The sequence below is a fragment of the Varanus komodoensis genome, unplaced genomic scaffold, assembly GCF_004798865.1.
Source record: "Varanus komodoensis strain SLA01 unplaced genomic scaffold, ASM479886v1 scaffold99, whole genome shotgun sequence".
In the NCBI taxonomy this organism is placed as follows: domain Eukaryota; kingdom Metazoa; phylum Chordata; class Lepidosauria; order Squamata; family Varanidae; genus Varanus; species Varanus komodoensis.
Window position 1 is genome coordinate 416,834 of NW_025336676.1, and position 25,222 is coordinate 442,055.

General features: G+C 49.2%; 1 protein-coding gene across 12 annotated transcripts in view; it reads left to right on the plus strand.

Moving 5' to 3' along the window:
- Window positions 1–2,078: 2,078 nt before the first annotated feature.
- ZFR2 (zinc finger RNA binding protein 2) overlaps window positions 2,079–25,222 on the plus strand; it is a 35,680-nt gene continuing 12,536 nt past the window's right edge. For 2 of the 12 annotated variants that reach the window (XR_006413638.1, XM_044419065.1), the window contains exons 1-11: window positions 2,090–2,188; window positions 8,960–9,194; window positions 10,576–10,693; window positions 12,451–12,684; window positions 13,896–14,206; window positions 15,997–16,182; window positions 16,596–16,800; window positions 17,647–17,798; window positions 20,579–20,698; window positions 21,962–22,107; window positions 24,083–24,224. Coding sequence is in view for 11 of the 12 variants with exons in the window: in XM_044419065.1 (XP_044275000.1) it covers window positions 2,142–2,188; window positions 8,960–9,194; window positions 10,576–10,693; window positions 12,451–12,684; window positions 13,896–14,206; window positions 15,997–16,182; window positions 16,596–16,800; window positions 17,647–17,798; window positions 20,579–20,698; window positions 21,962–22,107; window positions 24,083–24,224 (1,896 nt within the window). In the remaining variant the exon portion in view is untranslated. Of the gene's footprint in view, window positions 2,189–2,222; window positions 2,355–8,959; window positions 9,195–10,575; window positions 10,694–12,450; window positions 12,685–13,895; window positions 14,207–15,996; window positions 16,211–16,595; window positions 16,801–17,646; window positions 17,799–20,578; window positions 20,699–21,961; window positions 22,108–24,082; window positions 24,225–25,222 lie in introns of those variants that run through there. The other 10 variants (XM_044419067.1, XM_044419066.1, XM_044419074.1 and 7 more) reach the window with 10 other exon arrangements.

Consider the following 25,222-nt stretch of genomic DNA (forward strand, 5'->3'; position numbering starts at 1 on the left):
AGGTGGCCAAAGTATTTGGCCACCTAATGAGAAGGAAGGACTCCCTGGAGAAGAGCCTCATGCTGGGAACAATAGATGGCAAAAGAAGAAGGTGGCAGCAGAGGATGAGGTGGCTGGATGGAGTCACTGAAGCAGTTGGTGTGAGCTTAGGTGGACTTCAGGGGATGGTGGAAGACAGGAGGGCCTGGAGGAGTGTTGTCCGTGGGGTCGCGATGGGTCGGACACGACTTCGCAACTAACAACAACAACAACAAGATGCAGCTTCCATAATTGCTGTCTAGGCATGGGTTCTCATGTACCCACCCAGCTAGCACCGCATGCTGGAAGAAGAAAAAGCTTTCCAACAACTCACAGGCAATTTAATGCATCACATTTTTAAAAAGTCAGTGTGGGTTATTGTCACAGAAACTCTCCTGATAATCTATATGAAGATAAACCACACAGTGCCACACCACACGACACTTAGGTACAACTTGAAGTTTCATCTCTGGAACATTAAACCATTACTTTCGTCCTAATTGTATTTGACTATACTAATGTGTAACTTCTACTGAAGAAAAGCATGTGGAAGGACCAGTTAATCGTCTGGGAAAGCTGTTGATAAAACCATTTTTAGTAGGCCCCCAAAAGGTTGGTGTCAACCATGCCACTCCAACTATTTCTAGGTAGTACACATGATGTGGGGAACCTTCAGCCCACAGGCCCATCCCGAGGCCTCTCCCCAAAAGCTACAGGGGTGGGGGCTCCTCGTTATTAAGGCCCCAAGAAGGACACTAAGCGAGGGACTAGGGGAGCGGGGTTATACTACTTGGTGCGGCTACATGCCGTGTTTTATTTGTTTCAGTTTTTCTGTGGCTGTAAGAGAGAGTTTACAGGAGGGCGACAGAAATCACATGACGCCAGAGCTTGACGTCACCCGAGTATCCGCTTCCTGCCGGCAGGTCCTGAGCAGCCCGTGGTTCTGGGCGGTTGCCATGGCGACATGCTATAAGCTACGCGCCGGTTGCCGAAACGGCGAGTTCGGAGCGCTGCGCGGGCTTCAAGGAAAGGAAGCAGTCATGTGACCTTGAAGCGCGAACGTTCCCCTCCATAGCCAACTGGGCTCCTGGGCAGATCTCGCGAGATTGGGACGGGACTAGCGCTTCAACGAGACTAACGAGTCCGCGGTTGGTGTCCCGTTCTGAGATGTTAAAGTGGTTATGGTAACTCCACATCACGTTACTCGACCGGCCCAGTGCAGAGGTAATAAAAGGAGCATATCCATTGACAGGATAGCCAACTGCAGGATTCTCAGCGCAGAAGCCAATTAATAGTATTTCTTGCTGTCCCCACTAACGTACTTCAGCTTGGACTGGGCAACAGGAGCCCTCGCATCTCCCACAATCTCTTCCAAGTACTATCGAAAGTGGTAGTTTGTTCTTTTTAATTCACAATTTAAACGATTAAAGTCTGACACGATTTTTAAAATTTTTGTTGCGTTTATAATCCTTTCCAGTAACCCTTCTGATGTAAGTTCTATCGCTAAATAATCTGAGTTCTCCATATTTCATGCGGTGTTAGCTGACAGCAACCCAGCCCTGTATTTTAGTCTCTCATCGTCGGAGTTCGGAACTGTGGCTGGTTGGTTTCCATTCTCAGCCCAGCCCTGAATAGTTAGTTTTTCCCCGCGCCTGTTTAAACTTTTCAAAACTGAAACTATATCTTCGCCCCGCAAGAGAGAAGAGCTATATTAGGAAGAGCAGGTGTCCGTCTGTAGGGCTTTTTTTTTGGCGGTGGGGGAAGAGGTTCTATGCAATCTGTGGCAGGTGTCTAAAGGGGGTGTTCTAAAGAACCCAGAAACTTGCGCCGTAGTATTGACAGTTTTAAGGTTTTAAGTTTATAAAAGGCTGCAGGTGATGCAAAGTGGGGAAGTCCTAAAGATGATCCCGGAAGCTTGCTCCCTGCAGTTCTCTATCCCTTGTGGCTGCATAAGTTTATGGAGGGGAGAAGAATGACCCCGACTGGGGCGTGGCCTGTTGCTGGGCAGCAAGCGAGCCGGCCGGCGTCGCGTGCGTGCCGTGCGCCGCGTGCTTCCCGGCGTGCCACGGGCGCCCTCCTTTTTCTCTTACGCGCCGACTGGGCTGCCCTGCGACGAGGCCAAGATGGCGGCCGGCAATTATTACGGCTTCGCTGCCGGGCCCCAATACAGGTATTTGTGGGGTGGAGTGGGGGGCGGAGCCGCGCCATGGCGGTGCTGATGGAAAGTGCCAGGCCCTCCTTGCCTCTTTCCCTGCCCACTCAGTCACGCGAGCCAAGCTCTCTCAGCGCCCTCGAACCGTTATTTTCTCATCGGCTCGTCACAACAGCCCTGCCAGGTGGGCCGCTTTGGTCAACACATTCGCAGACACGGAGGGAAGGGAGTTTGTTTTTCTTTTTTTCAGGATTGGGGATTTGGATCTTGAGAGGAAAGGGGTCTCTCTCTAGCTGTGTCAGATTACAACTTCCTCCATCCTCCGGGGGCGAGACAGCTGGAGGGCCCTTTCAAAGATCGTTGGTTCTACCCACTTGGTTTCTCCCACCGAATGTGGTAAACTACAGTTCCCATACTCCTCCAGGCCAGCATGGAAGAGCTGCGCTCCAACACACGTGAAGAGGGGTGTTGTAATACTGCTCTGCAGTCGGGCACCAGGGTAGATCATTGGTTCTAGCCATTTGGATGCATTCCCAGTGTTTCAGGTCCCATCATTCTCCAGTCTGTTCTCGAGATGCATTGTGCTGTAGCCTTCATGCTGAGTAGGGGATGCTAGAAGGTGTACTCCAGAAAAGCTTTAGGGCACCCCTTAGATTGTGGTTCTAACCAGCTGGGTGGTTTGAAATGTAAAGGACTATAACTCCTATCATCCTCTCTCCAGCATGATGGAAGTTGTAATGAAATGCATTTGGACAGCTGCTTGGGGATTATGGGAGTTGTAGTCTGGCACAGCCAAAGACCTCCACAATAGTTGAGTGACCTTACCCATTTGGATCCTTTTCAAATGTAAAGGAGTAGTTTCTATCATTCCCTGACCACTTTTTAGTTATGTTGGGCTATATCCATCAGGCTCAGTGGGGATGCTTGGAGTTGTAGTCCATCACCCTTGCAGGACACCCACATAGACCATTCTTCCTAGACAATTGGGCAACTTCTAACTATAAAGGGCTACAGCTCTCATCACCTTCTGCTCAGGGTGTAGTGTGAACTCTAGTCCACCACACTGAAGGAGCTGCTCAGGGGATGACAGAAGCTGTAGTCCATTATGTTTGAAAGGGACATGATTGGTGAGTCAGTGATTTTTTCTGGTGTTCTGCAGATGAAATTTGGGTTAGTATTGGACATATTCCTCATGCATTGTTCGTGCTCACAACAACTCTGTAAGGTAGTTTGGGGTTATGGCCCTATATTTTTCCACCTCTCCCTGCTTTCTCATTCCTCACATGGGGAGAGAAAAAAAAGAGAAGCTGCAGCCATCTTTAGGCCATCGGCAGGTCCTGCATTTTAACTGCCAAGCAGAGAGCCAGTTTGCTTAGAGAACTGGGTGAGAACAGGGTGTTCCAACATGAGACACCCTTGGCAATAAAGCTCACCAGCTGGCCTTGGACCAGTTGCTGACTTTTAGCCATAGCCTATCTCACAGGGATGCTGGGAGATAAAATAGAAGGGAGACATGTTTGCTGCCTTGGTTTCCTTGAGAAAGACAAAATATCTATGTAATAGTAAAGTATTTTCCACCACCCTGAGATAGCAGGTACAGCTGGGGAAAGTTGGGGCTGAGAGAACAAATACCTCTAGGTCATTGCAAAGAACTTAGTCATCTAATATCTCAGCCCTCATTTAGCACAGCCCTGTCAGGTAGGGCAGTTTTAGCGTGATTATTCTTTTCCGGCCCAGTATGACAGCTGGGGAGTGGGAGAAGGAAAAACCCTATAATCAGGACCTATTTCATAACATGTTCTGTTTTAGTGTCATAATGATTTTCTTCTCTCCAGTATTGGAACTCAGCATTGAGCTGAGGAAACAAATATGCATCTCCACCCTGTTTTTAGTGCTGAAAGTGCTTTGTGTGCATAATTTAAACCCTCCTTACAATAGCCCTGTGGGTGGGTCAGTATTATAGTGAGTGTTCTTCATCTCCCCCATATAGTAAGGGGCTAAGAATGGAAATATAGCTCAATTCAAGGGCTCTTGAGAGATTTCTAGTAATTTTTTCAGCCATCTGTAGAACACTCCTGTGAAATAGAGCAGTGTTGCAATGAACATCTCCCTGTAATTGGAATTAGGAGGGAAATGGGGAGATCAACTGATCTCCAACTCATGTTTCCAGATGCTTGCATGCTTTATATAGGTCATGTGGAGCAGCAGTCTTGTGGGCCAGGGTTGTACCAGTTACTAGCACCAATATGGCAGGTTGGGAAAGAAGGGCTTGCAGATCATTTAGAGTTATTTCAAAATCCTTGGCATTCATTATTTTAACTACCCTTTAAAGAAGATACCCTTCAAGGTCAGGCAGCTTTATATCTGCTTATCAAATTATGTTTTTATTTTGAAACTTCTGTTGTGTTTTTATGAAAGTATTCCAAGTTGCTGTAAGTGGAAGGGAACTGTGTGTGTCTCTGTTGGACAGGCTATGCTGAAAGAACAGACAATCAAATTAGTTTATTTCTTTTAATTTAGCCAGGTATTCAGTACATGCATGCTTTCTTCTCAGTCGTCCTTCCAAATGCCTTGCAACTCTAAATAGTAATAAAAGGTTCCTGTCTAGAAGACCTTACAGTAGGGAAACAGGAATGGATAATCATGCCTTCTGTATTTTAGATATTTACAGGTATAGACCAGGCCTCAATGGCTAAGCTCCTGATTTGCATGTAGAACATCCCTGCTTGCAGACAGGGCTGGGAAAGACTGACTAAAACCACAAACAGCTGCTAAGTCAGTGTAGACAGCTCATGAGGTATGTGGACAAACCATCACACTTCCCAAAAAGCAAACTTCCTGGAGTTGGTAGCATTCTTATTCAAATGAGGGCTAGAATCTTACTTTAGAGAAAAGGCCAAGCAGCTGCTTTTCATGCAGAAGGCCTGAGTTCAGCATCTGGCAATTTCAGGGAGGGTTGGGAACGATTTGAGTCTGAAAGATCTGAGACCAAGTGCAATGCAGCACAGGGAATCCCAATCTTTCTAGACCAACAGCCAGAGATAGTAGAGGGTACCTCTGTTGGCCTTTAACTTTATGGTGGATTTGGATTGGCAGCTTCTCAGTTCACAGTCTGTCGCCACCTGAGGATTAAGCATAGACAATTCTCTTCAGATTGCTTTGCTGACATTAATTCATTCTGGCTTGCAGTGTAACCTGCATGGTAGTCAAAAATTCCAGTAGTTGTTCCCATGTTGGTTTTCTGCCATCCATCCATGCGCTTTTTCATTCTGGGTTTCTCCTGCCAACAAGAGCAACATTTGACCACTGATAAGTCTTAGTCATGAAAGGGGTGTTTTAATGAACCTTTTATTTTCTTCCCGCACTTGTTTCATCCCATCCAAATATTTCTTGTGTAATTCTGCAACTTTGGGTCTTGTCTGAGCATGTTCTGTCCCTGTTTGTTCATGGTGGGCTTACTTTGGATGCAGCCTTGTCAGCATGCACCACCAACTCCAGATTTTGGAGGACACCAGGGCAAAATGAACTCCCTGGGTCCTCTCCTTCATAGATGCTCTTTTCAGAATTCAGGAAGGTAGTTCTCCAAACTACAAATGCTTAAAAATGCATCCAGTTTTCAAGACAATGTAGAGAGGAGCAAAGCATTATATGAGGGGAGACATTTTGGAAAGTTTTGAGCATTCGTCAAAAATGTATACAGAAATGCATATACTAGGAGATATGCTTGCAAATTTCCATGCCAGGTATGTGCTTATATATACCAAGTGAGGCAAAATTTGGACCTAAGTAACTGGGAAAGGTGAAACTGAAATTAACAAATGCACCTTCTATTGAGAGCACTTGGGCAGACCCTCCAGGGGCCCCATTCGTCAGCGAGTCTCCCTTCTCATCACCGTGACCATCAGTTGTTGATGCTCCTCTTCCTCATCACAGCTACTGCATGCCTGCCAGACAGAAAGCCAGTGCTCCTCGCCCCCACCATTGTCTGGGTCAGAGCAAGAGGCAGGAGGTGCAGCAGGCTGCACTGGGAAGGAAGAGGCATAACTCTAGGAGGGAGTCTTAGAAATGGGCCCCTGCTGGGTGTGGGCCCTTGGCAAGTGCTGGACTGTCCTTTCCCTTAAAGCAAGATTGGATTCACTGTTGTCTTACTGTTTTTGAATGTATTTTCTCACACGGTTTTTAAAAGAGGGTTGAGGATTACAAAGCGAGGCTCCCCATTTCGCTTGCCAATTGCATCCTTTTGGGAGATGTTTCTTTCACAACTGTGGTCATATAAATGGAACATTATTGTGCTGCAATGGGAAACATAACATTTTCAGAGCCCTTGGTTTGTTTAGCTGTTTGCACTGCTAAACCAAAGGCAATGCACTGGGCCAAAATGAATCAGTTATTCTGTCCTTTGTTCTTGCAGAGAAGAAAGGAAAATTGCTTGCCCAATTCTAATTACAGTGGTACCTTGGCTCACTAACTTAATCCGTTCCACGACTCTGGTTGTGATCCAAATTGGTTGTGACCCAATTCAAATTTGCCCATAAGGTGCAATGTAAATAAGGTTAATCCATTCTGTTACTATTTTTTAAATCAGAAAATTTGAAACAAAGTGGCAAAGAACAACAAAGTAAAGTACTGTACAGTGCAGTGGAGAACACTAACCAAGGTGGTGGGGGAGGTTATTGTTTTGAGGGAGAGTCCCCCTCCATAAGGACCCTGGGGAGATCTCTTTCAGGGGTTTCCTCTCTTCTTTGTCTGTTAGCTGCAGGGTCAATTTTAGTGAAAAATCTGTCTATAGTCACTTGCTTTCTCCTGCGCTGCATAACCCTCTGGAAATGAGAGACCGCGTTATCGTTCATCAGATTCAACACTCTGTTCGTTACAGTTCTGTTGGGGTGGTGCTTCTCAAAGAAATCCTGGCACTCCTTCCATTTTTCCATAATGGATTGTATCACATCACTGTGAACCTCCTCCCTGCCTTCCTCTTCCTCAGTGGAATCCTCCTCAGCAAGCGCCTTCTGCTGCTCACTCTGGAGTTTCTCAAGTTCTTCTGTTGTCAGCTCCTCTGTGTCTTCCCTGCACAAACGCAACTGCAATTGTGGCCATCTCCCCACTTGTGGGGTGTGGGGAGATGGCCGTGATCGTGCTGGTTGGGGGTGGGGCGGCAGAAATTGCGTCCATCTTTCCTGCAGGAGCGCGCCCGTGATCACGCATGTCTTCCCAGCTCGAACACAACTGCGTTCAAGGTGTGGGGGAGATGGCCCCGATCTTGGTTGGCACCAAGGCAGAGTTTGCGACCCAAGTCAAAATTTTCATGAAGTTTTTGTTTGTGACCCGATTTGGTTGTGAACCAAGGCATTCGTGAGCTGAGGCACCACTGTAGTTGGTTTCTTAAGAAAGAATGAATACCGCCAGGTAGCTTTCATTGCCATTTTTTATCTGGAAAATCTCCAACTGCAAGTCTATCTTTGTCCAAGTTACTTCATATTATTTATAGTCATTTCTGCTTCTCTTTAAAAAAAGTGCTTGCAAATTAGGCTTTTATCATACAATTGTCTATTTAATTCACAGAGTAGGCAGACATTTACAGGGCAAGCAGAACAATCGGCCTGTCTTGGTTTTGGTTGTACTTTTCCTACAGGAGGAGGTCTATGGCTTGTCACTTGAAACTCAGGTAGCCTCAGTGGCACAGAGTGCCCTCTACTAGTTTTGACCAGTTGTCCAGCTGCTCCCCTTCTTGAACAGGGACAGCCTGGCTTCAGCAGTCTGAGCTCAGATAAACTTCAAGTGAATGGCAGAGAAACGCTCCACGTGGGGCTTTCCTTGAAGAAAAGTTCAGAAGCTGCAGCTTATGCCACATATGGTGGCCAAAGGGAGAGCAGGGACCAGGGCGTGTAGTACTGATTCTGACCAACTTGCATGTACTGCAAGTCTTATGCAGTTGAGGACTACATTATCTGATGGAGCCCCTCTTCTGGGATAAAGCTTCCTATAAGGACCTCCCCTAAGGATCCCCCCTCTATGAGGGGTTGAAGGATGGCTGCAAGGACTTCCTCACTTCTGGTCTTCCCATTGCATTATATCCATCCCCCATGAACTCCACTTTGAACTTTCTGTCTGATGGTGGTCCACTGGCTCTCATTTTTTACAGACTGCATTGCTTTGGTGATTTTTTATCTACATGATCTTATGCTTGCTGTTATGTACTTTACCCTGCTTACTCTGTTTTCTTTTTATATTCTTGTTTATTCTATATGACTCTGGTGCGCCCACAAGTGGAGTATTGTACTCAGTTTTGGGCCCCTCATTACAGGAAGGATATAGCCAGGTTAGAGTCAGTGCAGCATAGGGCCACAAGGTTGGTGGCCAGTTTGCAGGGGAAGCCGTATGAGGTGAGACTGAGGGAACTGGGTCTCTTCAGCCTGGAGAAGAGGAGACTCGAGGGGATCTGTTGGCGACATACAGGTATGTGAGGGGATGTCACATGGAGATGGGTAGAGATCTGTTCTCCCCTGCAGAGGAAGGCAGGACATGCTCCACTGGAGCAAAGCTCAGGGAACCCAGGTTCCATTTGGATGCCAGGAAGCACTTCCTGACAGTCAGAACCCTGAGGGTGTGGACTGGGCTTTCCCGGGAGGTGTTGGAGGCCCCATCAGTGAAGGTGTTCAGAGATAGGCTGGGCATGCACTTGGTGGGCATGTTGTGAGCAGAGCTGACTGGAGCCGGGGGTCAGACTAGATGGCCTGGGAGACCCCTTCTGACTCGCTCTGTTTCTATGTTTATCTTGTTCTTTTTCAGTGCCCAGCAAGCTTCAGTTTACTCCCACCCTCCCACAGCAGCAAGCTACACAGTCCAGCAGGCTCCAGGCCTAGACCATGCTGTGGCACCCACCTATACCCTGGCAGTGCCAGCTGCAAGGCCAGTGACATCAGCAGCCTATGGGGGCTATCAGCTCCCTTCAACACAAGACTACACTTACGGGGCACAGCAACTGGAGCCCATCCCCCAGCCTCCTGTTGCTCAGAACTATCAGGTAGCTGACTGGGTCCTACACATCTATTAGTTGGTTCAAGGCATGCAGGTGGATCCATTGTAGACTGAGGGTTGAATGCACTTCTAGCAATACATGGGACCAAAAGCAAAGGGGGTGGGGCCAGGAATACAAAAGCCCTCCCTTCATGTTACAGCTTGGAAACCTGACTACAAGTAACCAAGTCTTAGGGGAAGCAAGTCAGCAGTTAAGATTGGTGGAACACTGAGTGGCCACCTGTGGATCGCAGTTGGGCAAAGGGGGTGGGAGGTGGCCTTCTGCACAGCCCAGGATGGTCAGATTTGCACCTTGGGTGGCACTGGATCAGACCCAAAGACCAAGGCCAGGATGCCCATCCTGAGGCCCCGGGGGAAGCCCATAAGCAGGACATGAGGGCAGTGGCATTCCCCAACTGCATTTTGGCCCACCCCACCCTACCTGCATCTGGTAGCGAGAGACACGCTGCCACCAGGACTGGAAGTCCTAAGTGGCTCTTGTGAGTAGCGACTGTTGATCACTTTACTTTTCCATGTTTTTGTCTAATCCTTGTTTAGACTTGTCCCAATTGACAGCCTTTCTGTAAATTAAAGATTAAGTCCTGTTGCAGTGAATTCCATCACTCAGTCCTGGGCTGTGTGGTTGTCCGTCCTGAATCTGCTGCCAGTCAACCTTATTGAAGGGTTGAATGCATTATTGACTGACTTGGATCTTCATCTCTCTGCTGTCTGATACCAAAGCTCCTAGGGCAGCTCACAACCATTCATAAAATGCAAGTGGGCAAACACATAAAAAGAACAATACAAAACTCAAAATTACTAAAACAGTTCCAAACAATTTCAAGAAAAATACCTGGCATTAAAAGACAGCTGACATAAATGCTAGTCATATTTCCTTGATTGCATTTCTGCATTTCCCAATAACCAAAGCACTCTCAGCTGTAGGCAAAGATGTCATTCAGTACCTGTGAGGGGAGGGCTTTCTTGACCTGATGTTGAAAAGGGGGCCACTTCAACACCAGGCAGGACCACCACTGGGGAGGCCCTCACCCCTGTTGCCACCATTCTACCCTCCTGGAGAGAAACATTCCCCGATCTGCTTTATCCAGCTTGTTGGAAATGCTCTTGAGATCTTCATTAAGCAAACAAAACCGGAACAGCATATGCCAATAAGTTTGATTCCTGAAATAGAATTCCACTTGCTGAATCAGCTTCCAGCATTGTAGAGCCTCTGGGAAGATTTCCAGAAATCTGAGCAGTTGCCTTACCTCTGGCACAAACCTTGGTTGTACAGCCGCCTGAGCGCTCTGGCTCCTTTACAGCCATGCTTAAGGCACCAGAGCAGCCCGCTTCACTCTCCTCTGCTCACCTCTGCATTTTGCTTGCAGCAGGACGGCTACAGTTACGGCCGATCACCGACTGCCAGTGGCTACGAGGCCAAACCGTATTACCAGGCAGTAGCCATGCCGTCCCAGCATGTGGCCATGGAGTCATACTACCACTCGAGTGAGTTATCGGGGAGTTCAAATGCGAAAGTAATTTATGGTGCCGGCATGTTCAGAGGCTGGCGGGAGCGTTTGGTAAGTGGAGTCACCTGGAAAAGGGTAGGGTGGGAGGGCTTCTGAGGACACTGGGAAGGTTTGGGAAGCTGATCTGTCATGCTTGGGAGTCCCCCTGCACCCAGGCTGGGTGACCTTTACACTTGCAGGATGTTCTTTGATTATTGCTTTACCCTTAAGATCCACCCAGCTGGAGTCGAAAGACCTACTCTTAGGATTAAAGAATTCTGAGCTCGAGAGTCAAGTTGAGTAGCAGAACAGAGTGGCGCATGCAGTCCTCCTGCATGCATGTGCTCTCCTGGCTGCACGGAACTTTCTTGTATCATTGTTCGGTGGGGACGGGGACAGCACTTATTGGCACAATTAAGCAATTGTCCAAGTCAGAAATCCTGGTTAATCTATTTCAGTTTTTCTATTTCTTTACAGCTTGATAGTTTAAAAGCTTGAAGCAATTTACATCTGTGGCTGCTTCTCTCCTCTCTCCTTCACTCACTCACTCTCACTCTCTTTTTCTAAATGCATGTGTGTTAGCCAAAGTAAATGAGCTAAAGAATAATAAATGCATGAAAAGCAGGACGACAATAGAGTAGATTTACAGTATTTCACAAACCAGAGAAAGCCCAAGTCAACATGCATATTTTCCAGAATTGGTTAAAGCTCACCACCATTTCTTCCTGTCAGACTACCTAGGGAAGGGAGTCTGGAGGGTGGGTCCCAGTACCAAGAAGGCTGGTTTGTGTTCCACTGCCTGGTCACACTTATGGTTATGAGATGACCCACACAAGGTCTCTTTAGAAGTCTCAGATTGATTTGGTATATACACAGGAGGGTAATTGTCCAGTTATCCCACTTAGCTAGGGATTTGAATGACAGCAGCAAAGCCTTGAACTTGGGAGTTTGGTAGCAAACATAAGTCCCTCATGCTTCCCAGTCAATGCTGATCTGCTTGCTACCCAGCCCTGGCTTGACTTGCCAAGGAGCTCCTGCCTTTATACTTCACGTCAGAACTTGGGTCTGGTTAGGGTCCTCCTTTCCCACCAGTTATCTCCAACCTCCCATGGGAGCTGCAGTCCAGTGCACCTGGGTGGCACCAAGTTTGTTTTTTGTTTATTTATTTATTTATTTAAAGTTTTTCCATACTGTCCTATTTACAAAAGTCTCAGGATGGTCTGACAATAAATAAAGTAAAATACAACATCACATCATTCATAAAACCCCAATTAAAAGGTTTTGGCCTGGTGCCAAAAAGAATAAAGTGTTGGCTGTCACACTTAGTCTAACCTTTTTTGTGTTGGGTTATGTGGAGGGTTGCACTTAAAATCCTGAAAACAGCTCTGGACTGCAGCTGAATGGTGTTTTGATGCTACAGAATTGGATGGCTTTCAAGTTGATTCAATTTTCAGCAACTGTCTCAAGGAAAGTGTTGTTGTATAACTTTCCAAAACAGGCAGGAGTTCTCCCAGGGAGCCCATTCTGAACAGGCAGGAGTTCCTCAGCTGCAAGCACTAAGGATGAAAGCAGACTTGAAACTGGGTTAGCAAATCAGTGGCTGCTGCAGCTCTCAAAGCCAAGGGCCAGTGAATGACCCTAAACTGCCTCCTTCCCTTTGTGGAAAGGTGAGGTGAGTGCAGCCTACTGGGCTCTAATGAGCTGCCAGCAGCCCATCTCCTGCTGGTCTTAATGACTCTTCTCTGCCCTTCGTAGACCCTCAGAGTGGCTACAGCCAGTCAGCAGCAGCATACAATCAGAATCAGCCCCAAAGGCAGGTGACACCCATAAAGACAATCCAGGTGGTGAGTGCCGCTTCATCCAACTACAGCACCTACCAGTCAGCAACGACCAGCCTGCAGAATGCCATAGCACCTTCCTTCCAGTCATATACGCCGTCCTCTTCCTACACTTCTTCCTCCTACAACTCCTCTCCTGCCACCTACTCCGGTAAGAGCTTAGTGGAGGAGTCTCCTCTCCCCTGCCTGCCCTTTCCAGCTTGTGTCCTCCTGTGGCTGGTTCAGGCACAGCTTAGGACCACCTCTGGGGCAAAGCTGCTAGCAAAACAAGCACCATTTTACCGGCACAGCAAAAGGGTCTTCTGAAGCAGGAGGAGGCAGCAGGTGGGGGGAGGGGGGCAAGAGCAAAGGACCAAACTGTCCACCACAAGGGCAGTCCAAAGCCTAGTAGGAAGTGAAGGTCAGCAGTGCAGAAGATCAGGCAGGATGGGGCTCCAGTGCCCTGGAAACAGTGGAAGGATGTTGCTGTATCACATCTGAGGTTTTGTAAAGGTGGCCTACTTATTTATTTAACATTTATATGCCGTCCCTTATGCACGGCATCTCATGTGGAGTTCCAGAGCTTTTCTTTGTAAACAGGCATTCTTCCCAGGAGGTCTTCAGTAAGTTCTTGGCATCCTCTTGCCTCTTACAGGGATGGAGCCCCAAGGACACATGCACCTTCTGATATGGGCTGTGTTTAATCTCTGAGCCCCCAGCCTCTCTTCTGCAAAGCTTTCCTCCAATGTGGGCATGGAGGAAATGTGGGCATGACATCTTGGCTTTGCCCACCAAGAAAATGGCAAAGAATTTCATACAATCCAACAAGAGTAGAGCCATCAGGTCCAACTGGCTGCTCAGTGCAGAACTCCCAGATAAGCCATCCTTCTCAGACGACTGTCCAGTTGCACTATGAAAGCCTCCAGTGTGGGAAAGCCCACTGGCTCCCTCAGTCACGGCTTCCATTCTTGTACTGCTCTAACAATCAGGAAGTTCTTCCTGATAGCCAGCTGTAACCTGGCTTCCTGGAACTGGAGCCTGTTACTCCATGTCCCGCACTCTGAGATGACTTAGAAGAGATCCTGACCTTTTTGTGATGATCCTTCAAGTACTTGAGAAGTGCTATCATATCTCCCCTCAGTCTTCTCTGCTTGAGGCTAAATGTGCCCAGTTCTCTCAATCTCTCCTCACAGGGCTTTGTTTCTACTCCCCGGATCATCCTTGTTGCTCTCCTCTGAACCCTTTCCAGCTTGTCTGCATCTTTCTTCCAACTGTGGTGCACAGAACTGGGCACAGGACTGCAGATGGGGCCTAGCCAGTGCCAAATAGAGCAGAACCAGAGTGTCACACAATTTTTTCCCTTTCCCTCCTTCCCATCTCTAGGATCAAACTACACCAGCTATGATGCTACAGTATACACAGCAACCAGCACTTCATACTACCAGGCGACAGCACCACCAGCGCATCCGCCACCCCCACAACCTCCACTGCTCCTGTCTCCCCAGCAGCAGCCGAAGTCTGGTGGGGGCTGCCCCTGGAGCAGCAGCACCACCAATCCCATCACAGTGGGTGGTGGCAGCAGCTACAGCAAGAAGCCTCCATTTCCTAGCAAGTTGCTGAAGCCCAAAGGTCCCCCCAAACAGCCTCAGCTTCACTATTGTGAGATTTGCAAGATCAGCTGTGCAGGACCTCAGGTGAGTCTTCGCCCTTTATTTAAGTTTTTGGGGCCTTTGTCCACCAAAAAGATTCTCAGAGCAGCTGGCAGATTTGTAAACGAGGGCAACTCCTGCCCTCTTAGGCTTGCAGTCCCAGAAGACCCAGCATGAAAGGAAGAAGGAATGGGGAGGGCAAAAGAAAACAAGCTTGCCCAGGTACCTGCAGCACAGAGCTTCTATTATTACTATTCCTATTTATTTATGTTATATGTATATCTTGCATTTTTTCCTTCCAAGGAACTCAAAGCAGGTTGCATAATTCTCTTTCTCACAACATCCTCACAACAGTTCTGAGAGGTATGTTGGGTGGAGAGTCTGTGAGAGGCCTAAGGTCACCCACTTGGCTCCATGGCTGAGCAGGGACTAAGACTGCCTGAGCCACAGTCCAACCCTCTTAACCACAGCACCATGCTTTATATCCTGCCCTTATTCCCTGTTGTGAGGGACCCAAGGTGGCTTACATAATCCTCCTCCTCTCCATTATATCATTGCAGCAACAACTGTGCTGAGAGGTGGGTTAGTCTGAAAGTGCATAATTGGCCCCAGGTCACTTAGCGAGCTCCAGGGCAGAGTGGGGACTCGAACCTGGCACTCCCCAGTCCACACACTTGCCCCCACGCCACTCTGGCTGTTACAGTGCCTGGCAGTAACAGCAGTTTCATACTGCCACCAAACCTTTGGACTTGAGTCTGTGAAGTCATAGAAGCTTTGTGGGCTTGTGCCTGTCTGCAAAAGCGAGTGTACATCTGTGCATGTGGAGCTGACATGCCTGGCAGGGCAGGGTAGGGCAGGGCAGGGAGCTCCCAGCTAGTCACAGGGAAGCAGGGCCGGTTTCCGTGCTGGGTGCTGAGCAGCCCCCACTCCTCTGCCAGCTTGCTCTCTCACCTGCATGCTTCACCTGGTGACCAGCTGTGCTTTAATCCCTCAAAAGCCACTTCTGCTTTGTATCACTGCTAGAATTGTCAGTACTGTTTTTAAATGAGGAATATAGAAACAGAGCGAGTCAGAAGGGGCCTCCCAGCCATCTAGTCTGACCCACGGCACCAGCCGGCTCCACTCACGACATGCCCACCACGTGCACGTCCAGTATAAAATTGTTTACGAAAATAACAACAGAAGGTAATTAGGTGCATAACTTTGTAAGGCTGCACCCAGAGGATAATCAGGGTGGTCCCTGCAAACAGCTCACAGGCTCACAAAATCTAGGCCCAGCACTAAAACCCTGTAAATGTTGCAAGGCCTCTGTCAACCCATGCAGGCCAGGTGTGTGTCTCCACAGGAGTTTCCAAACTGTCTCACAGCACCCCTGCTGTGGGCCGTGCTGACTGGGCCTGATGAGATCTGGAATCCTCCAAGGCCTGATTCCCCACTCCTGTGATAGGCAGTCCTGAGCTAGATGGACCAACAGCCTTGCTTCGAATAAAGCAGTCCTTTGTGTTCTTGTGATGTCCTGCCCATTGCACGATATTTGGGGTGGGGGGTGGGATTGTCCCTGAGATAGTCTGCCAAGGTGGCATGAATTCAGTCTGCAGGTTCAGTGGATGGGGCTTGCAGGATTTGAAAAAAATCTCCACAGCTAGCATCTCAAGGAGAAGGAGTCTGGCTGAACCACTTTCCTGAGATTCTGTTTTTCCATGTGCGCTGTTTTATGTGAGCTCCCACCTACAGCAGTCCAGACACAGGCCAACCTCTGTGAGCACTAGGAGCCCTCTAGTGAGAAGTCATGAAAACATTCCAGGACTGATCCTGCCATTTCAACTCCTCTCTAGACTTACCGGGAGCACTTGGAAGGCCAAAAGCACAAGAAGAAGGAGGCAGCCCTGAAGGTTGGGAGCCAGACAGGCGGGAGTGTCCCTCATGGGGTCCAGACCCAGCTTCACTGCAAGCTCTGTGATGTCTCGTGCACAGGAGCAGATGCCTATATGGCCCATATCCGAGGAGCAAAGCACCAGAAGGTGGGAGTTTCGGGGCCGGGAGGCTCAGGTATCTTGCCTTGTTATGGGAATCTGCTGGGGAAGTCATGCCAAGAAGGCCGAGAGGGGTGGCAAATGATGTCATTGTCCGGATTATTTGGAATGCCTGGCGCTTTGGCCCATGGGCCCTGGCACTGCTAGGCCATTTCCAAAGCAGTGTGCTGAGCCCTGCTTTGGGCACTGCTGGAGGGCTCTGGCGAGTCCGAGACAGCCATTTCCTTCATCTTCCACACATCTCGTGCTGTTCTTTGGCTGCATCTTTGTGTATGGAATCCAAAGAGTTTTTTTCAGGGTGGTCCTGCTCTCCAGAGACTCCTGAGATGACCCTTTGGAAAGTGTCTGTTAGGCCCGATCCTGCCATGCCCTTCCCCCAGCTATCCTCTGGCTTGTTCCAGGTTCTCAAGCTGCACACCAAGCTGGGGAAGCCCATCCCTTCCGTCGAGCCCGTGCTGGTCAGCACCGCCAACGGCTCTGCCAGCAAGCAAGTACTCCACGCTCCCACCTCTGCCAAGCCAGCTGTAGGGCCGGCAAACAGCAATGTCGAGTTGGGCAAGGCAGTGCCTGCAAAGAAACCCCTCATGGCAAAGTTTGCCCTCGCAGGTACACCTTGTGAGGAAATGGGTGTCTCGATTCCTGATGCCTGAAAGCCAACCCAAATACAGAGGCCTTTTGGTGCAGAGGAATGAAGCTGTGGGGTTCAGAGGGAGGGAGGATGGCCGTGCGAGTTCTCAACCAGCCTTCTCCCAGTCTAGTGCTTCCAAATGCCTTAGTCCTCCCCAGCCATCAGTGCCATGCTTGGAGAAGCCTGCCTTAGAACATCAGGTTAGAAGGGAACCTTGGAGGTCTTGTAGTCCAGCCCTTTCATCAATGGCAGCCATAGGATCCCTGACAATCAGCCCTCTGGTGAAACACCTCCAATCCTTCCCCACCCATGGAAGACAACCTGATGCTCAGTCAGGCAGTTCCTACCATGGGAATGTTTCCCCAGAGATTTAGCCCAAATCTTCAGCCTTGCAATGTTGGTTACTGCAACTTGCCGGCAGTGCAGAGGGGCATTTCTTCCCGTTTGGGCTGATTCCTCTGGGGTGGCAGATCCAAGTCTGCTCCCTGCATATCAGAAGAGGAAAGAAGGAAATTTCTGCCAGGCAAAAGAAAAAGTGGTGACGCATGCAGCTGCTCACCAGGGAGGTTCTGGCCCAGCTGAAATCTCTAAAGCTGCTTCCTTCATATGTGGGGTGCTACAGAGGCCATTTCCCCTGCTTGTTCACAGCTGGAGCCATCCTCTCTGAATGCCTCATACTGCTGCAGATGGCCTGGGTGGGCCTCTCTGGGTGGCAAGGAGGTGGCACTGACACCATGTCCCTTTTCCCCAGCCTACCTAGACACCAGCCAGGCAGACCCCCACTTGCTGAGGAGTGTAACCAGCATCTCTCCTCTCTCACACAGGAGCAAGCAAGCTTCTGGTGATGAGCACAAAGCAGGAGACAGTGAAAGGGACACCACCTCGAGCAGTGGAAGAGGCTGCCCTCAACAGCACTGAGGATCGTCTGGGTGACCTTCTGGACGTCCAACCTGTGGGGCATGACTATGTGGAAGAGGTAAGCACAGGCCTTTCAGAAGGCCCTTTGGCACTGGAGCATTATCTCTCAAATCCTGGGAGCACCTTCTGTGGGAAGCCCTTGGCATGAACTTGGGGAGCAGGGTGTCTCCTCGTGTGCGAGAACAAAGGGGACCGGCAGTAGAGTGCTGCAGCAAGTGCTTGGTGTTTGGGTCTCCAACCAGCCTACCCTTCCCCGCTGCTCTTCTGCTCATCTCTCTTTCTTTTCCAGCTCTCATGCTCTCCCTTCTTGCATACTGAGACTGTCTGACCCTTATTGGACTGGACTGGGGGCAGTGTAGTTTTCTCCTTTCGTTCTTAAATGGGGTGGGGGGTGTTTTTGTTTTTTGTCTTGTATTTTTTAAGGGAGGTAGTTCTACAAACCTCAGCATTCCCCTAAGCATGCTGCAACCTCTCCTTTTTGTCTCAGTGGCTCCATTGGGGCACTTAGCACCCAAGTTTGCAATTCAAAGGAGTGTTTGGCACTAGGGTCAAACACTCTTGTACAAAAACCCAGAGTGATCCCCCACATGACTGCAAATAGTTGAAACTGAATAGGAAAATCATTTAAGAAAGTAAAAGCAGTTGAAGAGGGTGCAAGTAACCCTGATGTCACTGAGCTAGCCAGATGTATACTTAAAGGCTAAAAATCTCTCTCTTAGAACCATCGTACCAAGAAATTCAGAACCATTATGGCAGCCTTTGAGAGAAGAACTCTCCATGATATTCCCAATACTTGTCAAACAACACAACTGTTCTCTCTTCCTGCTTGGGGTAGCGATTCACAGGACTGCTGCTAGTATAAAGATGGACCAGGAAATGTGGTATGAGAAGTCCAGAGAAGCCCTCTGGCAGGCCTCTAACCCATTGCCATTGAAAGCTGCCAGATTACGTACCCCCATGTTTCAGAGCAGGCAAACAGGACTTGCCAAGGTTACCCCAAGGCCTTTGGCACCCTTCTGCTTCACTTTGAAGGAGTCTTTCGTCCTTTCATCACTTCTGAATAGCTCTTCAAGTATTGTTTCCACTTGCCTTTATTTTCTCTGCATTGTAGAGTGTCCCCTCTCTTGGTTTTTCAGCATTCCTAATCTAGGTTTGAAATTCTCTTTGACATGCTGCATCTTCTGGAAGAGGACTCTTCTTTTTCCTCTTTTGTTTTTCTATTTCTTTGCAATAGTTCTCTTTTATGGTTATTGTAATAGTTATTTTTGCCTTTATATGATAGTCACTGGAAAGTTGCATTCAGAATTCTGTCTCGTTTTGTGTTTTGTCTGTCCTTAGCAATGGTGAGTGTTTCTTTTGTAGTCCATCTAGGCTTTTTCTTCCTTTTTGCTACAGGAATTCTGCTTTGGCATTCTTCCCTAATAGTGTGTCTGGTTGCAGTCCATAGTTCTTCTGGCCCATGATCAGTTAAGTTGAATAATGCAAACCTCTTCTTTATGTGGCCTTTAAATTCCAAGGGATGTTATTGATGTTGTATGTTAGCAGGATGCTTCTGTTAGTTACCTTTTTCAGCTTTCTGCTGATTTCTACTAAGAGTTCAAGGCCAGTACTGCATTCTACACCTGGTTTTGTTTTGACAAGGAGAATATTGTAAGCAGAGGACTGGCTTCACAAAGTTCTGTGAGTCGGTCTCCTGGTTTGTTTCTTACCTCAGGCTAAAATCTGTGGTATTTGATTCTGCTTCATTTCCTACGTTTGTCTTCCATCACCTAGGATTATCAGCATGTCTCATTTTGGCATGTCATCAGTTTTCTCTTGAACACCTGTCTTATTCAGCTTAAGTGACCATAAGTGTTCAATTTCTTTTTCAGCATCTGTTGTTGGAGCATAGACTTGAATTAGAGTTATGTCCATAGGTATTCCATAAGTTCTGATTGATACTATTCGGTTGGATTTTGCATTATAGCTCCTTCCTGTCCATGCTATATCTCACCTCGGTATTAGAACCCCTCTCTGTTTCTTCTGAGTTTGTCATTTCCAGAGTGAAGCACTTTGTCCCAGTCCAGTCCACTTCAGTTTGCTCACTCCAAATGCTGCACGATTTTACTACTCCATTTCTTGCTCTACATTTTCCACTTTGTATTGACTTGTCCTTTCCATATTCCAGTTGTGTGTGTTGTGCAACATCAGGCTTTATTTCACCTCTGTGCATGTTCACTGCTAGACTTCCTTTCGGTTTTGATCTAGTTGTGTCCTTAGTGCATCCTCATCCTCTGCTCTTCCCCAGTGGCTGGTTAAGTGCTGTCCGACCTAGGCTTTATTCTTCTGGCACTATCTCTTGTCTCATTTTGGATTGTTTCGTCATAGGGCTTTCAGGGTAAGAAGACACAGAAGTGGTTTCCCCTGGCCTTTTTCTGTGCAGTACCAACCAGAGTTGGCTTGAATGTAATTTCCATTGTCTGCAAAAAATCCTCAGCCAGTGTCGCCTTCGGATCCTGCTGCTGCCCAGTAGCTGCCCCTGAGGAGTTTCTCCGCTCCCATCGTCATTAGAGATACCTATTCGCTTCTGCTGACAAGACTGTTGCTCCTGAAGAGGTTGGGGCCTCATAATCGGGGGCCTCTGCTTTGACCCTCCTGCCTCAGGTGACCCTGCTAGGAGCCCAGTCCAGTGAGACAACCTGGCCTCCTGGCTGCATCGCTCTCAGCTTCTCCGACACACTCAGATCCTTTCACCATGCCAAGGTGTGCATCTAGAGGAGGGTCTCACACTATCCTAAAGGAAAGGATGCTTCTGGGGCACAGACAGTTAAGTGTCACTTCCTTCTCTCACCTTCTCAGGTCCTCAACGACCAAGGCAAGATGGTGCGCTTCCGCTGCAGACTGTGTGAGTGCAGCTTCAATGACCCCAATGCCAAAGACATGCACCTGAAGGGACGCCGGCACAGGCTACAATACAAGGTGTGCCCCCCACCCCTCCTTGCAGCTTGCAGAGCCCACCCTTTCTAGATCCAGCCCCTGAAGGTGAAGCTCCAGTGAAACACAGGCTAGCAGCAGGTGGTGTTTGGTTTTGGGCCTGGTCCCTGTGCCACTGCATCCTTTCAGGCCAGGTTCTCAACCCCGCAGGAGGTTCACTGGGTGCATGCTCCCCAATCCCCTACTGGTGCCACGCAGCCACACTCCCCCCCGCGCTCAGCAACTTGCTCTGGGGGCTGCTGTTTCATTTCCCTGCCCTGCCCCAGTGGAGTGTTGGTCTAAAACAGGAGGTTTAAAGGGCCATATCAGGGGCTGTAGTTAGGGTGCAGGGAAAACATGCAGTGCTGGAAACCAACAAGCACTTGGCCATTGTGGGGAGGGAAAGGAAGGGGGTGGCCCCCTGGTGGACCCCCCAGGACCCTATTTGCAGGAGCTGCCGGTTTAGCAGCCTGCCCTAGGGCATCAAGGACAGCAAAGCATGGCTCCAAGACCCCGCTCCTCTGAGCTACACTCAGTGCCGTGGCCACCAGAAAAGGCCACAAGCGCACAGGAGCGGGCCTGTCCCTTCTCAAACCTGGAGTCCAGCCTCACTTTCCTGAAGCGGAATCTCCAAGGCTGTGGGGTGAGTTCCCAGAGAACTGGGGCTGGCCGAATGTCTCCTGTGGCTGGCATTGGGCTCCAAGTGCCCTGTGCAGACATCTGCTTCCCAGTGATCTGGCCCAGGTTGTGGGGAGGGTTGTGAGGGCCCTGGCGCTGGCAGTGAGGTGGGCTCCCAGCCCTGTGTGGAGATGACCGTGGGACAGCAACTGGGGCCATCTGCACTTCACAGCCATGGTCCCACCACCCAGCTGTGGCCCTTCCTTTGAAAAATGAGCTTCTCTCAGTTCTGAGGGGCCAGTCTGGAAAACTAATGTTGGCATCCTCCTTCCATGCCAAGTCAGTGGCTTGGGGTTTGGCACTTTCTGCAGAGACAGTCCCCATTTCTCTAGTGTTTCAGAAAGGATTCTTTTTCCGGTCTACCTGAGATTCCTTGCCACAGCCCTTTCCTGTGCTCTTATTCTAATTGTCCAAGGCAGAAAAGGATCCACGGCTTCCTTGTTGCTTGGCAAGTGGCTTGCAGGGCTCTTTGCTACCCTCTCTCTGCCCTTCAGCTGGTATCATTTTGTTGTCTTATGCGGAGGCGGTTCTGAGCTTGGTGGTGGAATGGATGTCGCATGTTAGCCCTGATGCCAGCAAAACCTCTTGCAGAAGAAAGTCAACCCCGACTTCCCAGTTGAAATCAAGCCCAGCAACCGAGCCCGGAAGATGCACGAAGAGAAGCTGAAGAAGAAGCATCTCCAGGCCCTGGCAAAGAGACAGCGAGAGGAAGAACAGCGCCGGCACCTGGAAGTGAGGCAAGCCTCCTCCTCCTCCCACCTCTAACCCTCAAGCAACAAGAGCACAAATGTGGAAGCCCCACGGATCCTGCCAGATTGGTGCTTCTTTCTCTTTCACTTATTTAATTAGCATGTTTCTTGGCTGCCTTTCTGGGCAGAAGGCCTTCCATGGCAGCCCACAGCAAATTAAACTCTGCCAGCCGATGCTTTGAGCCAGAAAATTCAGTCTAAAAGTAAGAGTATCACACAAACAGCATTCACATCAGAAGGCCAGAAGTGTTCAAAGTGTGGGGCCAGCAAGGAAAAGGCCCTTTTTCTTGTGGCTGCCTACCTAACTGCCCTCAGAGGCAGGCAACTGGGCAGGCTCTCTCTTGCTGATCATACCATGAGGCAGCTGAAGGCAGCTCTAAAGGATTCTGTCCAGCCTTTCACTGCCTGCCCTTTCTGTCTGCCCAGAAACCAAAACTTTCCACTGTAAAAAGCAGCACTTCAAATCCAGTTCAAAAATATGCCAAACCCAATGTTTGTCTGTCCGTTTGTAATAATTACATTTTATTAACATTCAAGATTCGTGTGCCACTGTATGTCCAATAATTCACCCAAGTGTGGGTAGTAGCGCCTGGCGGTGGGGGAATCATGCCTGCAGGTCCTGCCGGGAGCAGTTCACCCCCCCCCGCCCCCAAATGGAGGGAGCCTCCAAGAAGAGTAGCCTCAGCTAAGCTGGATGGGTATGATGGCTGTTGTAGTGTAATACATTGGGTAGAATCCTGCTTGGAGAAGGCTGTAGCAGCAGCAGTGGACAGCTGCTCCTGATGCTCCTAATTCCAGCGTACCTCACAGGGTTGTTGTGAGTATAAAATTGGGATCAGGGCCCCATTAAGCCTTCTTGTGGGGAAAAAGGCAGAAGATTAATACAATAATAGATGTATGTGAGGCAGACAAGGCTCTGTTAATGGCACGATTCCTGGTGACAAAGCTAATGCAGTTGCAGCCTCCAAAACCACGGGGTTGCTTTCTCGCTTCTCCTCAACTCAGGGTGGCTACAGGAGGAGATGGCATTTAAAAGAAATTCCAGAAAATTATTTCTGCAAGTATTTTACCAGAAAATTCACACACACACACACAAGCCTGGCATGAGACAGTTATAAAGAGGGGAAGCAGAAGTGGAAAGGCTGGTTTCCAGAAAATGCCTGAACACCGATGTGGTGATGAGAGTGGGATGCTGGGTGTGAGTGCCCACTCGGCCCTGGAGCCCATGGAGTATCTTTGGGCCAGCCACAGACTCTCAGCCCAGCCCACCTCACAGGGTCGTTGCTGTGGAGATAGGACTGACAGCAGCCGGAGAAGGACGCAAGCTGCTTTGAGTTCCTTAGAGAAGAAAAGGGTAGAATATAAATCTAATGGAGTGCATGGGGTATTCCGTGAGGTTAACTGAGTGATGCAAGACTTTGTATGGCAGTGCCATCACCAGTCGTAGCCAGCTGGTAGCCAGAGGCTGCTTTTCACACAGGCACAGTGTGTGCCCAGCAAGGACCCCTCCAAGAGCTGCACTGCTGCCTCTTGCCCCAGTTGTGGTCCCGAGACCAGTCTTGAGAGCAGTCTAGGCAGAGTGCATCGTGGGGCTCTAGCCTTAAGAGCAGCTGGGCTGAACAGGGTCGTGACTTCAGGCTCAGCAGCAGGGCAGGAAGTGGGGAGCAAGCCATTTTATGGTTGTGCTGAGCAGTACAACGTCCTGTCACCCCACTGGTGTGGATGGGATGAGGCAGCATAGTCTCTGGGTCAGTCCTGAGCATGGGGGATTGTTGGGCAAGCAGGATGAGCCAGAATGCCCAAGCCAGGCCCTTATTCCAGAACACCTGGCAAAGCCGATGCAGAGGACAGGCTCCTCCTCTGGCCCTCTGTCTTGGTGAGGATGGCAGCCCACCTGCCAGGCCACAAGGCAGCGGTGCCTCCCGCTCCCACAGCTGCTCTCACTCATTGCGTTCTCCTCCAGGCATTATGAAGAGGGAATGTTCTGGCAGCGGATAGAAGAGGAGCAGCTGTACAGGGAGGAGCAGTGGCGGCGGCACCAGGCAACGGACTGGCACCCTCCGCCTCTCATGGGACGGCTGGGTGTGCCCATCCCCCCACTCTTGGTGAGTGCCCTGCTTTGGGCCACCTTCTATCTTGCCCTGCTGCCATGGAGCTGGCTGGAAAGAGACCACCAGGCTTCCTTCAGGTATGAAGCTAATCCTCAGCCAGGCGCTGCACAGGCAAGCCAGGACTGGTCTCAGGCTGCACTTCCCAGTGGTAGGTCCATAAGGAGTTGGGAAGCACTTGCTCCCAGGTCAGATCTGTCACGCAGCAGTTTATTTCATTTTATTTAAAACTTTTGTATACCGTCCCATCACAAACGTCTCAGGATGGTTCACAACAACAACAACCAAATAGAATAAAGATAAAAGTAAGAATGGCTCAGCATCCAATATTAGCTATAAAACCACATATTAAAGCAAAAGAGCAATTAAAATTGTTGTTGCTAGTTGCGAAGTCATGTCCGACCCATCGTGACCCCATGGACAACATTCCTCCAGGCCTTCCTGTCCTCCACCATCCCCCGGAGTCCAGCTAACTCACACTGACTGCTTCAGTGACTCCATCCAGCCACCTCATCCTCTGCCATCCCCTTCTTCTTTTGCCATCTATTGTTCCCAGCATTAGGCTCTTCTCCAGGGAGTCCTTCCTTCTCTTGACATGACCAAGGTATTTGAGTTTCATCTTCAGGATCGGGCCTTCTAAAGAGCAGTCAGGGTTGATCTCTTGGACTGACCGGTTTGATTGCCTTGCAGTCCAAGGGACTCGCAGGCGTTTCCTCCAGCACCACAATTCAAAGGCCTCAGTCCTTCAGTGCTGAGCCTTCCTTATGGTCCAGCTTTCACAGCCATACATTGCAACTGGGAAAACCATAGCCTTGACTATACACACTTTTGTTGGCAGTGTGATGTCTCTGCTTTTTAGTATGTTGTCTAGATTTGCCATAGCTTTCCTCCCCAGGAGCAAGCGTCTTTTAATTTCTTGGCTGCAGTCCCTGTCTGCGGTGATCTTGGAGCCCAGGAAAATAAAATCTGTCACTACCTCTATTTCTTCCCCATCT